At 43.3% G+C, this 15463-nt stretch overlaps 1 protein-coding gene across 1 annotated transcript in view; it reads right to left on the reverse strand.

Moving 5' to 3' along the window:
* Nucleotides 1–15463, reverse strand: part of LOC143300038 (uncharacterized) — a 62262-nt gene that overhangs the window by 5353 nt on the left and 41446 nt on the right. The window contains exons 21-26 of the mRNA XM_076613595.1: nucleotides 11190–11346; nucleotides 9500–9632; nucleotides 6635–6809; nucleotides 5749–5939; nucleotides 3468–3668; nucleotides 687–810 (exon numbers count right to left, since the gene is read on the reverse strand). Of these exons, the coding sequence (XP_076469710.1) occupies nucleotides 687–810; nucleotides 3468–3668; nucleotides 5749–5939; nucleotides 6635–6809; nucleotides 9500–9632; nucleotides 11190–11346 (981 nt within the window). The remainder of the gene's footprint in view (nucleotides 1–686; nucleotides 811–3467; nucleotides 3669–5748; nucleotides 5940–6634; nucleotides 6810–9499; nucleotides 9633–11189; nucleotides 11347–15463) is intronic.

The raw sequence follows: 15463 nt of genomic DNA on the forward strand, positions 1-15463 counted from the left end.
AATAAAATTACATCTAATCATGTTTTATTTTGTATTTTTGTATTTCTTTTTATCACAACAGATTTTTCTGTGTGAAATTTGGGCTGCTCTCCCCAGGGAGAGTGCGTCGCTACACTACAGCACCACCCTATTTTTTTTGCATTTTTTCCTGCGTGCAGTTTTATTTATTTTTCCTATCAGTATGGATTTTTCCACAGAATTTTGCCAGGAACAACCCCTTTGTTGCCGTGGGTTCTTTTACATGCGCCAAGTGCATGCTACACACGGGACGTCGGTTTATCGTCTCATCCGAATGACTAGCGTCCAGACCACCACTCAAGGTCTAGTGGAGGGGGAGAAAATATCGGCGGCTGAGCCGTGATTCGAACCAGCGCGCTCAGATTCTCTCGCTTCCTAGGCGGACGCGTTACCTCTAGGCCATCACTCCACACACACATCACCACCTCATCACTCATTGCAGGCTGGAAAAGGACGGAGACAGGTATCATCTTCTGGGGAAACACGAGTTCGGCATCAGACAGTCAGGGAGAGACGGACGTCAGAAGAAAGACAACCTGACAGTGGACAAGAAGGGAGACAGAGAAACGTTGCAGGTGTTGTAGTTTGTGTGTGTGTGTGTGTGTGTGTGTGTGTGTGTGTGTGTGCGCGCGCCTCCAGGCCATCGCTCCACATCCAACCCAGCTCACCCAGCAAGGCAGCTGCCTCATCAGACCTGCCTTCCCGCTGCAGTTGCCTCATCTTCAGCTTCAGCTCCATCAGTCGCCTTTGACGCTCACGTTCCGACAGGTTCCTCCAGTTCTTCTCACCCATCTGGAAGAGAACAAAAAATTATATATCTCTAATGTTTGGAGAAGACACACTGCGGGAGAGTTGGCTGAGCCCTGGACACTACAGTGGATGTGAATTCAATACAGCCCCAATGGCTGTAGTGGCTTTCAATGTTTTCAAGGGTGACTCGACTCTTCTTCTTCTTCTGCATTCATGGGCTGCAACTCCCACGTTCACTCGTATGTACACGAGTGGGCTTTTACGTATGTGACCGTTTTTACCCCGCCATGTAGGCAGCCATAGTCTGCCTTCGGGGGTTTAAGGGTGACTGATGACAGGGTTCCCAGGTGGTGGGCATGAAGCCAAAAAAGGACCTTTAAAGGACTTTATAAGGACCTCAAATCAGTTTAAAAGGACCTTTGCCGACATGACTTTACAGTACACCCCAATCTATTTGACATGCAGAACAGCAGACACTTACCTCTCATAAATGGAAGAACAGCTAATCCCATTTGACTGTCGTGTTTAGTCTTTGCAATTCACGTCACTGTAGGCTAGGCCTAAGCAAAGCAGCAGCAGCAGGCGTGACTCACAGCCACTGTACCACGCTTCGCGTCTGCCACCGAGCAGAAAGCGCACTACTGTTAGGGCCTAGGCCTATAGGCTGTATCCTCCTACAGTAAGTACTGAGTTTCAGACGATCGCGTCGGCATCTTTCAACGCGCTTTGCAACTTGCGGTTTTGGTTTCGAAGGTGTTTCAGTTTCGTTCTCAAGTCTCTTTCTCTTCATAAAACAGGACTTAACAGTACCTTTCAAAAATTAAAAGGACCTCCTGATGAGTTAAAAGGACCAACTTGCTGAATCAAAGCACTTAAAAGGCCTTTTGACCAAAATCCAATTCCTAAGGACTTAAAAGGACTTGAAAGGACCCTACGAACCTTGGATGATGATAATGATGATGACATGATGATATGATACTTATATAGCACCTATCCTCAATCCTCTGAAAGCTTCTCTGAAGGCCTTCAACATCAGCCACAACACATGGGAGCTGAATGCAATGGACAGACCAAAGTGGCGTTCAGCTGTCCACAAAGGCGCCAAATCCTGTGAGGCCAACAGAATCGCTGCAGCAGAACAACGCAGACAGGCCAGGAAAAGCAGTGCCAGCAAGTCCCACCATCCGCCACCATCCCCTGTCCACACTGTGTCAGAACCTTCTGGGCGCGGATTGGCCTGATCAGTCATCTGCGCACCCACAGAGTCCAACCCACCCACCCCCAGGATAGCTAGATGGTCCTCGTCGATCCCGACGGACGAACCACATCCTCGATCAGAGACAAAAGCTCTAAACGCACTACAGACATGGAGTCATTCAGACAACAGGCTGCCTACCTGGTTAGAGCCGACTGACGGCTGCCACTGGGCGCTCATCATTTGTTTCCTGTGTCATTCAATCAGGTTTCAGTCACGCACACACACAATCAGACAGACCTGTAACATTTTACGTGTATGACCGTTTTGCTCATTTACCCCACCGTGTGGGAAGCCATGTCTTGTCTGTCATAGCATCATATTTCCCCATGAAATGCCGGCTTTATTTGGGTATCCATGACCTGAGCTTCATATTTCCTCCACTACCCACATGCTCACGTTACCTGACTAATCAGAGCATCAATTAGTAACTCGCCTCTTAGAGCATCGTATTTCTCCATGAAATGCCAGCTCTATTTGAGTATCTATGAATTAAACTTTGTATTTCCTCCACTACCCACATGCTCACGTCACCTGACTAATCAGAGCATCAATTGCTTGTCTCTCAGAGCGTCATATTTCTCCATGAAATGCTGGCTTTACTTGAGTATCTATGACCTAAACTTTGTATTTCCTCCACTACCCACATGCTCACATTAATGACCTGACTAATCAGAGCATCAATTAGTAGCTTGTCTCTCAGAGCATCGTATTTCCCCATGAAATACCGGCTTTATTTGGGTATCTATGAATGAAACTTTGTATTTCCTCCACTACCCACATGCTCACGTTACCTGACTAATCAGAGCATCAATTAGTAACTCGCCTCTTAGAGCATCGTATTTCTCCATGAAATGCCAGCTCTATTTGAGTATCTATGAATTAAACTTTGTATTTCCTCCACTACCCACATGCTAATGTTACCCGACTAATCAGAGCATCAATTAGTAGCTTGTCTCTCAGAGCGTCGTATTTTCCCATGAAATGCCGGCTTTATTTGGGTATCTATGACCTGGGCTTCATACTTCCTCCACTACCCACATGCTCACGTTACCCGACTAATCAGAGCATCAATTAGTAGCTTGTCTCTCATACCATCGTATCTCCCCATGAAATGCCGGCTTTATTTGGGTATCCATGAAAGAAACTTCCTATTTCCTCCACCACCCACATGCTCACGTTACCCAACTAATCAGAGCATCAATTAGTAGCTTGTCTCTCATACCATCGTATCTCCCCATGAAATGCCGGCTTTATTTGGGTATCTATGACCTGGGCTTCATATTTCCTCCACTACCCACATGCTCACGTTACCCGACTAATCAGAGCATCAATTAGTAGCTTGTCTCTCAGAGCGTCGTATTTCCCCATGAAATACCGGCTTTATTTGAGTATCTATGAATTAAACTTCGTATTTACTCCACCACCCACATGCTCATGTTACCTGACTAATCAGAGCATCAATTAACAGCTTGTCTCTCAGAGCGTCGTATTTCCCTTGCAGAGCCTCCTCCAGAGGGTCTCCCTGTTCCCCGCCCTGCCCGAGCGCGTCAGGGGAGAACACCATGGCCGCGATGTTGACGCAGTGGTTCTTCCTGAACTCCTCCACGATCTGCTCCTGGCTCTCGATCAGTTCACTGGGCTCCTGCAGAAAACAGGTGAGAAGACCTTTGTGTTGTGTTGTTGTTGTTGTTGTTGTTGTTGCTGTTGTTGTTGTGTTGTTGTTGCTGTTGTTGTTGTTGCTGAGTCTGATATTGATCTACCAGTAAATCTCCACCAGCCATCACCATTGATGACTACGAGCTTGAAGCCATCCATCAATTCACTTACCTTGGGTCCACCATCACCAACAACCTCTCCCTTGATACCGAGATCGACAAGAGGATCAGGAAGGCAGCCACAACGCTAGCCCGCCTCACACAGTGTGGACAAATCCCAAACTGACCACGAAGACAAGATGGCTGTATACAACGCCTGCATCCTCAGCACCGTGCTGTATGGCAGTGAGGCATGGACCACACATGCTCGTCAGGAGAAAAGGCTCAATACCTTCCACCTGAGAAGCCTACGGCGCATACTCGGCATCTCCTGGCAAGACAAGGTGACAAACACCGAAGTCCTGACTCGCACTGGCCTCCCGACCATGTATACCATGCTGAGACAGCGTCGGCTGCGCTGGCTGGGCCACATTCGCCGCATGGAAGATGGTCGCATCCCAAAAGACATCCTTTATGGAGAGCTCGCCACGGGGCAGAGAAGCACCGGCTACCCACAGCTGAGATACAAAGACGTTTGCAAACGTGGCATGAAGGCACTTGAGATCAACACTGAGTCCTGGGAGGGCCTTGCAGATGACCACAACAGATGGAGAAGCACTCTCAAGAATCAGCTACGGATTGGTGAGGACAAACTGTCAGCTGCTGCAGCAGAAAAGCAAGCTTGCAGAAAAGGGACGGCAGCCGACAGACCAGCATCAGCTTACACATGTGATCACTGTGACAGAGACTGTCTCTCTCGCATCGGTCTCTACAGTCACAGGCGACGCTGCTTGGTCCAAGCAGACAGCCCAATTAGACATTAGGTCGGACATACTCTATCCATGGTCAGCCATGACCGAAGGAGGCCTACTACTACTACTAAATGGTGTATTGTGTTGTGTTGTGTTGTGTTGTGTTGTGCTGCGTTGTGTTGCGTTGCGTTGTGTTGTAAAGCCTAACACTGGTCTAAATGGAATTGGTAATCGTAATAAAGTTTAATATTGATCTAAATTGTGTGTTGTATTGTATTGTATTGTACAGTGTTGTGTTGTAAAGCCTAACAATGGTCCAAATGGAATTGGTAATCTAAGTCCAATATTGATCTAAATGGTGTATTGTACTGTAACATACTGTATCGAGTTGTATCGTAAAGCCTAATTTTGGTCTAAACAGTATCAGCAATCACAATAAAGTATAATATTGATCTAAATGATAGTATTGTAGTGTATTGTATCATACTGTGTTGTGTTGTGTTGTAAAGCCTAACATTGGTCTGAACAGTACTGGTAATCCTAATAAAGTCTAATATTGATTTGAATGGTGTATCATACTCTTTTGTGTTGTACTGAGTTGTGTTGTGTTGTGTTGTGTTGTGTTGTGAAGCCTAACACCAGTCTTAACTTTATCAAATATAATCATATAAAAGCCTAATACTGATCTAAATGGTACTGAATAATGATAATAAAATAAATCAATCAATACAAATCATGATCTAAAAATAAGCATCCATTCACAATCAAATATAATCATATTAAAGCCTAATACTGATCTAAATGGTACTGAATCATGACAATAAAATAAATCAATCAATACAAATCATGATCTAAAAATAAGCATCCATTCACAATAATATATGCGGTGATCTAAAAACTATCCCGTAACAATGATAAAGTTTAATACTGATCTAAATGGAACTCAATAATGATAATAAAGCCCAACACTGATCTAAAAATAAGTGTCCTTTAACAACAATACAGACCAATGTGATCCAGAAAGTATCCAATAACAATAATAAAAAATTTACAACTTATCTAAAAAAAATTTAAAAAATGTATCCATATTATAACAAAAGTCTAATACTGATCTAAAAGATATCCCATAATGATACTACTAAAGTCTAACAGTGACCTGAAAAGTGTCCAATAATGACAATAACGTCTATCACTGATCCAGAAGGTATGGACCCACCTCCATGGTGAAGTCACTCATGTACTGCTCCGCCTCAGTGTTCTGCAGCCGCAGCAGCGCCGACATCATCTGGCAGTTCAGGTCAAGGTCGTCTTCGGGGGTCGACGACCCTTGACCTTGCTGACCTCGTCTGATCTCTCGCAGCACGACCAGCGCCTCTTGGAGCAAGGCGAGGTTGTCAGAACTTGATTCTAAAGGGGAGACCCAAACATTGGGGGCCGGGGGGGGGGGGGGGGGGGGGGGGGGAAGAGTTTTGAATGTAAAATGTAAAACACAAACACACTAAAAAAAAAAAAACCAACAACAACAGCAGCACACACAACACTGACATATGCACATGCGCAGATACACACACAGACACACCACACAACACAACTCACAAACACATACAGTCACACACACACACACATACACACACACACACACACAAGCACACAAACACAGGACACAAACACAGGACAAACACACACACACACACACACACACACAGAATTTTAAACTCCAGTCCAGTTGGTATCCTCCTTTGATGTATTATATTTAATACTGTTATTTATATTTACATTGTTGTAGGTTAATACTTGTTGATATGCATATACATATTCTCCTTCCCATGACAACTCATTCAATACACACCACAACCTCTTTAGACTTTTTCTTATAATATACTTTTCCTCTGATACATAACATGAACTTTTTTTTTTCTTTTTTTTTTTTTACACTAATATTCACATGCATTCCCTTTCCTTTATACACTACTTTACTCCTTTCCGTCTAAAAACACTTATAGTGAATAGATGTTAAACTGAAGAAAACACACACAGAGGACACACACACACACACACACACACAAACCCCACACACATCACAAAACAGAAACAACACAGACCCAGATTAGACGACTGACGCCTGGACCTGAGCACCGCCAGTCGATCGTTGCGCTGCTGGCCCGATTCCAGAGCTGCCTCTCTCTGGGTCTGTTCGAAGCGAGGGTTGACCAGCATCTCCGCCAGCAGCTGTCTCTCCTCCATGTGTTTCTTCCACAGCAGACTGAGAACAGCGTCCTTGCAAGAGGGAAGAGTTTGTGTGGGTTGTGAACATTTTTTTTTTTAATCAACGTCATGTTTTTTTGTGCTGTCATTGATGAAGATATGGATACTTAAGGCCAGACACGGTAGTGAAATTTTGACCAAAATCATGATTTTTTTGTGATTTTCGTTTTTTTCGCATAATTTGCTTCTTCAACATCTAATCTTTATAGTCTGTTTTCAGCTGGGTACTATATTCACTTAAATAAAGCTTTAAACAGCATCAACATGTGTGATTTCTTGTGAGTACAAGCACATATCTTTCTTTTCCTGTTTTCTCAGTTTTGTGTTTTGTCCTCGTAATACCCTTTTTCAAAATGCTAATGCTCAAAAACTTTAAAAGATAGCATGTTCAAACTTAGTACTTTCTTTCTTCATGTATTCATCTTTATTATAGTGCAGTGGTTTGTATAGTACTAGTAAAAGAATGAATATACACTCATTTGAAAAAAATGATGTCAAGGAATTTATACTCATTTCAACAAAAAAAATAATAATAAATAATAATTCCAAAATACCACTGCACTATAATAAAGAACAAATACAAATAAATCAAATAAAACAAACAGAAATAGCATATCTATAAAGGTACCGAAGTTATAACTTTAAATTTTTTTGTTTGTTGGCCATTTTGGATTCGTTTCCATGGAAACCGTCATGACAAATTGCACAAAATGACCTTTTTAGACATGTTTAGTCCAATATCTTTGCATACCATGTCACAGAAAGCCATAAACTTCAAGTTTATTTCATACATTTTTGTACTACCGTGTCTGGCCTTAAACCGTGCCTAACCTTTGCTTGGAGACCAAGCTCTGAGCGCTTTGTAAATACGGAGTCATTTGCCCCAACTGGCTGCCTACCTGAGTAGAGCCAGCTAACAGCTGCCACTGGGCACTCATCATTTGTTTCCTGTGTTGTTCAATCGGGTTCCAGTCAAGCACATATATATACGCTCATACAGATATGAAACATTTTATGTGTATGACCAATTTGCTTATCTACCCTGCCGTGTAGGCAGCCACACTGCGTTTTTGGGGTGTGTGCATGCTGGGTATGTTCTTGTTTCTATAATCCAGCGAATGCTGACATGGATTACAGAATCTTTAACGTGAGTATTTAAGCTTCTGCGTACATATACACATGAAGGGGGTTCAGGCACTAGCAGGTCTGCACATACTTTGACCTGGAGGATTGGAAAAATCTCCACCAGGCACCGTTACCGAAATTCGAACCTGGAACTCTCAGATTGAAAAGTCCAACCCTTTAACCACTGGGCTATTGCACAAATCATTCACAAAGTTCTGTTTCTTTTTGTTTCTCTATTCTCTAATTTCTGAAGCTCTGAGATTCGAATACAGCAGAATTTGGCAGAGGTGTTGCTAGCATGAAGGGGATGCCCACATTGCCTTGTGGTGGGAAGACAGTGGCTAATAAAAGAAAGTTTTGTCCAGAAATGGTCAGAATGCATCTGGAAGACTAATCAGGCAGTCAGTTCTGGAACTAAATTAGCACATGAAAAGATTACATTATATTCTAGCAAAACAGCTATGACAGTACCTTGTCATAACAATCAGTTGTTTTTTTTATCCTGTGTTGGCATTGGTACAGTCGTGCCTTCCTTTCGATAAACGCTCCTTCTAGATTGCTACGCTTGGCTGATGATTCTAGAGTGCTGACAATTCATCAAAGAAAGAAAGTAACAAAAAGTCCCAAGGTCAGCGCTCTTTCTCCTGTCTTGGCCCAGCAGTATGGAGCAAACTATCCTTCTCAGTCCGTGATGTGGATTATCCCATTCAGTTCTAAAAGTCTTACAAAACAGACGTCTGTCATTCTACCTTCCATCTCATTGACTTATTCACACTCACACTCACACATCCACACACACACACACACACACACACACACACGCACTCACACACACGTACTCTCACACACACACACACACACACAAACTATCTTTCTCAGTCCGTCATGTGGATTATCCCATTCAGTTCTAAAAGTCTTACAAAACAGACGTCTGTCATTCTACCTTCCATCTCATTGACTTATTCACACTCACACTCACACACATCCACACACACACACACACACACACACACATGTGCGTGCACTCACACACACACACACACTCACACTCACACACATCCACACACACACACACACACACAAACTATCCTTCTCAGTCCATCATGTGGATTCTCCCATTCAGTTCTAAAAGTCTTACAAAACAGACCTCGGTCATTCTACCTTCCATCTCATTGACTTATTCACACTCACACTCACACACACACACTCACACACATACACACTCACACACACACTCACACACACACACACACAACACACACACCACACACACACAAACACACACACACCACACACACACACACACACACCACACACAAACACACACACACACACCACACACACACACACACACACACACACATGCACACACATACAAGCATGCACATACACACACACATACAAACATGCACACACACACCACACAAACACACACACACACACACACACACACATACAAACATGCACACACACACACACACACACACACCACACACACACACACATACAAGCATGCACATACACACACACATACAAACACACACACACCACACAAACACACACACAAACTACAACACCTGCAACGTTTCTCTGTCTCCCTTCTTGTCCACTGTCAAGTTGTCTTTCTTCTGACGTCCATCTCTCCCTGACTGTCTGATGCCGAACTCGTGTTTCCCCAGGAGATGATACCTGTCTCCGTCCTTTTCCAGCCTGCAATGAGTGATGAGGTGGTGATGTGTGTGTGGAGTGATGGCCTAGAGGTAACGCGTCCGCCTAGGAAGAGAGAGAATCTGAGCGCGCTGGTTCGAATCACGGCTCAGCCGCCGATATTTTCTCCCCCTCCACTAGACCTTGAGTGGTGGTCTGGACGCTAGTCATTCGGATGAGACGATAAACCGAGGTCCCGTGTGCAGCATGCACCTAGCGGACGTAAAAGAACCCACGGCAACAAAAGGGTTGTTCCTGGCAAAATTCTGTAGAAAAGTCCACTTCGATAGGAAAAACAAATAAAACTGCACACAGGAAAAAAATACAAAAAAAAAGGGTGGCGCTGTAGTGTAGCGACGCGCTCCCCCTGAGGAGGGCAGCCCGAATTTCACACAGAGAAATCTGTTGTGATAAAAAGAAATACAAATACAAATGAGGTCAGTCTGCACTCATTGTTCGACTTTCAGAACTGTGTACATCCCCAGGAGATCTTGTGAAGACCATGTTTTTTTACCTGTGCTGTTTGTTGTCAACTACAAAACGAAAATTAACAAACAATCAGGCCAGGAGATGAAATGATTAACAAATAGTAAAGAGTGGTAACTCTCTCCATTCACAAGGTACACAACTTCCCAGTCAGTGCTGCTTATGCTACCGATTCAGCTAGCACACAGGTAAATCAAAGGTACATTGGAACAAACCCAGACACTTACAAAAAGAAAAGTTATTCTTCATTTAGCACACACACACACAAAAATTATGCGCACATTTGCTGTCTAAAACAAAGAGAACAGTTATTTCTGAACAATTTCTAATGTTTTTTTTAAAAAATGATGTTTTATTTTGCAGTTTCCTGCAAGGTGAAAAATTCTATCTTATTAGATATTTCTTTCTTCTTCTTCTTCTTCTACGTTCGTGGGCTGCAACCCCCATGTTCACTCGTATGCACACGAGTGGGCTTTTACGTGTGTGACCGTTTTTACCCCGCCATGTAGGCAGCCATACTCCGATTTCGGGGGTGTGCATGCTGGGTATGTTCTTGTTTCCATAACCCACCGAACGCTGACATGGATTACAGGATCTTTAACGTGCTTATTTGATCTTCTGCTTGCATAAACACACGAAGAGGGTTCAGGCACTAGCAGGCCTGCACATGTGTTGACCTGGGAGATCGTAAAAATCTCCACCCTTTACCCACCAGGCGCCGTCACCGTGATTCGAACCCAGGACCCTCAGATTGAAAGTCCAATGCTTTAACCACTCGGCTATTGCGCCCGTCATTTCTTTCACTTTGCCACATATATTCTACTATCTGAGGCTACATAGGCTATACATATATGTGTATGTGTATGTGAGTGAGTGTATGCGAGTGTGTGTGTGACAGTTCCTGCTCATAAAAGTACATGCATGCAAGACTGTATACATGCGTGTGAACATAAGCATCCATGCTTATGCGCATTTGTACACACATATGTAGCATGTTCATCTTTTTGGTTGATCTCATATTTCAACAATGGGTTTATCATTCTCCACATCGACACACAGGACAGAGAAACGTACCGCGTTGCGTGGATGCTTTCTGTCTGTCTCTCCGCCAAGCCGCAGGCAAGGGCAGCAAACACGATTCCCTCCTCTGCTGCCGTCAGACTTCTCTCCCTTTTCAGCCTGGACCTGAGGACCAGTTTCATGTTCTCTGACAGGAACTGTCCGTTGGCACCTGCAGAAAGTTACAAAGACATGGAGAAGGATTAAGTCTGATACTATATTCTACTGAAGCTACACGTAGAATAACTAACTAACGTCCATATTCTGAATATATTTCTGTTTAATAATTACGATGTAATAATTAATTGCAATGTTTTTAAAAGCGAATATGTGAAATGCTTTTATTTGAGAACATATGTTTATTACTCTTGTTTAATCAAGTAATCCGCGTGTGTGGGGTGGGTGGGGGTGGGGGTGGGAGGTGCGGGTGTGTGCTGATTATCTGGTTGCGGTTTTCCGCAATTTATCTTTATTCTTATCTTATCTGTCTATTATAATCAATGTGCAGTATAGTAGGCAATGTTTATAATTATATTCAAATAATGTTTCTTAATTCTTTCTGTTTTTACATTAAGAATACTAGTTATTACCTGCAGTGTGTGGATGTATGTATGAAAAGGTGTATGTGATATTTCTTTTTTACATTTGCATCTTCATAATATTCGTAAAAGCTGTTGTTGACTTTTACAGTTATGGTCCCCATGTTGTTTACTTGTCTATGTTGTGATAATGCACCTGACCAAATTTCTCCAGTTGGAGATAATAAAGTTATTCTTATCTTATCTTATCTTATATTGGTTACTGCTCTGATACATGTAAGGAGGGGGGAAAGCCTTTTTCACATCTGGCGCACTGTCTGCGAAAGCGTTCTTTTTCCTAACAATGTGGTCATTTTGAGGGGTGATAGGTTAAGTCTGGAAACTGAAAAGCATAGGCGATTGCATAGTTATACTCGTAGAGGCGTATTACACTTAGAATATCAAACTAGCTGGTGGAAAATGAAGGAAAGAAAGTATGTTCTATATTCACTGGGTCATAACACTAACAGTATCAAGCTAGGTCCATAACGCTAACAGTATCAAGCTACAGTCATAACACTAACAGTATAAAACTAGAGTCATAACGCTAACAGTATCAAGCTACAGTCATAACACTAACAGTATCAATCTAGTGTCATAACACTAACAGTATCAAGCTAGGGTCATAACACTAACAGTATCAAGCTAGAGTCATAACACTAACAGTATCAAGCTAGGGTCATAACACTAACAGTATCAAGCTAGGTCCATAACGCTAACAGTATCAAGCTAGTGTCATAACACTAACAGTATCAAGTTAAGCTAGTCATAAAACTAACAATATCAAGTTACGGTCATAACACTAACAGTGTCAAGCGAGGGACTTCCGGTTTGGCCTCCGATGTCGGCAGGCCACGCTCTTCTGTGCTCTGTGCTTTTTTTTGCAAAAACATAGTGGCTTCGATATGTCGAAGGATTTAGCTCCAGGTTTGTAAGTGAGAAAAGCGAATTAGTACACTGTGTGTTTATACTGTGCTCCTTTCGCCGACATCTGTGTGTGGAACGAGCGAAAAAGACCAGGAGAAAGCAGTTTCCAGTGTTGGAGCCACAATGGCGGCGCCTACGCCAGCCCCGCCGGCCGTGGAACCAGTATACATTACTACCAGGGCACTCCCTACATACGAGACGCTACCTACAGTGTATGACATTTGTGTTGCCGCGGAGGCTGCGTGCGGTCGAGGAACAATTCGGGGGGCGCAGCGGATTCGCGGTCTGTGGCGGATATATCCGCGAAATGAAGAAGTAAGAGACCATTTGTTACTGGAAGGGTTCCTGTTTAGGGGAGCACGAGTGTCGCTCCTGGATAGGAATCCTTTTATTAACAAGGACCAGGGGGATGAAAAACCCACAACAAAGCTGTGGGTGAATAACATCCCGCTTGGTATCAATAACGAACTAATAGAAACAGCTCTAAAAAAGATAGGGGTAGAGCTACGGTCATCTCTCAGAAATGAGCTGGCAAGAAACCCCGACGGGCGACTGACCCAATTTGAAACTGGCCGCCGTTTCGTGTATATCAAGGTACCAGTCACACCACTGAGGCCAGTCATGAAAATCGGTGTATTCACTGCAGACATTTATCATAAAGAACAAAAGCAAAAACCAAAAAAGTGTAACAAATGCCTGCAGGAGGGACATGTGGCAGCTAACTGTGAAGGGGAGGTGGTTTGCAAAGGTTGCCTGCAGCAGGGGCATAAAATAATGGACTGCCCCTCTTCGGTGCCCCTCAATGCCGAGGAAGAAGAAGTTCGGGAAGAAGTTGAAACACCAGCAGCATGCGAGCCACAGGGCAGCAGTCAACCAGCACTGACACTGCCAGGCGAGCAAGTGCCAGTGTGTGGAAGAGGTGATGCAAGCAACACGCAGGGCCAGAAAGCAGCCAGTCCCGTGAAGCCGGCGCGCGCACACACCGCAACAACGAGCCTTGCTGGAAGAAAAGAAAAAAGGGAGAGGAGTGAATCTCCCACAACGCCAGTGCCGGACAGCAAACGCCCGACTGTAGTGGCCCCGGACAACGCAAGAGGAGAGGAAGAGAAAGCAGACAACATGCAGGAGGGGGCCGACACCTAGCACGTGTTCTCTCCCCACCGGTCTGACCTTTCCCTCACGACCCTTGGCTTCGTTTTATGGACTTGTGATTTATGATTAATGATTTTGGTTATCTGCTACAGAATTTTGAAGAAATGCTATCCTCATACCAGTTATGAACCACGATATATGTATTGGTACTTTAAATGTGCGGGGTCTGAGAAATAAGCTAAAAAGAAAAGTTGTATTTGACTTCCTCAGAAAACAAAAGTTAGACATTGCATGTTTGCAGGAGACATACGTTACAGATGATGTGATGCACGAAATCGATAGACAATGGTCGGGAAGCATATTCTATAGTGCAGGAACTAACAGAAGCAATGGACTCATTATCCTCATTTCCAAACTTAAGCAGATTCAGGCAGAATTAATTCATGCAGCAGAGAGAATACTACTAATTAGAGTCAGGCATGACAACAAAATAACCATCATCGCTAATTGCTATGCGCCAAACTCGACCGTAGATAAATTAGAATTCATAAACCAACTGGGCAGCCTACTGCTAAAGCAAGACTACGACCATTTGTGGGTACTGGGTGATTTCAACACAACGATAAGCCATCTAGATAACATCGCGGGCAAACCACACTCAACACGAGAAAATGAAGCTCTCATGGAAATGTTATCTTCTCTAGACCTGGAAGACACATGGAGATCTATCCACCCTGACGTCAAAGAATATACTTGGTCAAGACCCACTCCTTTCACAGCAAGGAGAATTGATTATATTTTCTGTGACAATATCTCCCAAGCACTCGTGCAGAAAACAGACATTGAGTTATTTCCCCACTCAGACCACAAACTTGTAAAAGCAATATTCAGCGCAAACGAGTTTCGAAGAGGTCCAGGATACTGGAAGTTTAATAGCTCGTTGCTTTCAGAGGAATGTTTTCTGGAAGAAACAAACGATTTTATAGATTCACATTTCTCAAAATATAAAGACGAAAATCCACAAAAAGCCTGGGAAATGTTTAAAGTTAAATACAAGTCCTACTGTATCAACTATTCAAAAATCGCCAAAAATAGGGCTTCAAATAAACATGCAAAAATCAAAATGCTGCACGACATTGAACAAAATCTGACACGAAGCATTCTTGATAAAAACATGATAATGAAAGCGCAACAACTAAAAAAAGAAATAGAACTACAGGAACTAACAGAAGCAAGAGGGGCTCAGATTCGTTCAAGAGTCAAGTGGATAGAGGACGGGGAAAAAAACACAAAATACTTTCTCCGCCTTGAAAGGGCCCAAGGAGCCGCGAACGTAATATCATCTCTGCGCATAAACCAAAACACGACAGACAATCCACAGACAATATTGAACCAGATCGAGAAATTTTATACAGAGTTATACAAGAAAGACTTATCCGTAGATAAAGGAAGAAACATAAGAGGCCATTTCCTGAGCAACGAAGATTATCCAGTACTTACAGAAGAAGAAAAAGACCTCTGTGACAAAGAAATAACTCTGGACGAGCTAACAGTAGCTCTCACAAACTTAAACAAAGACTCTGCGCCTGGTAGTGACGGCCTCACACCAGCATTTTATAAAACGTTCTGGGACAAACTAAAAACGCCATTCCTTCTCTGTATTACAGAAGCCATCAAAGAAGGAGAATTACC

This window comes from Babylonia areolata, chromosome 25 (assembly GCF_041734735.1).
Source record: "Babylonia areolata isolate BAREFJ2019XMU chromosome 25, ASM4173473v1, whole genome shotgun sequence".
In the NCBI taxonomy this organism is placed as follows: Eukaryota; Metazoa; Mollusca; class Gastropoda; order Neogastropoda; family Buccinidae; genus Babylonia; species Babylonia areolata.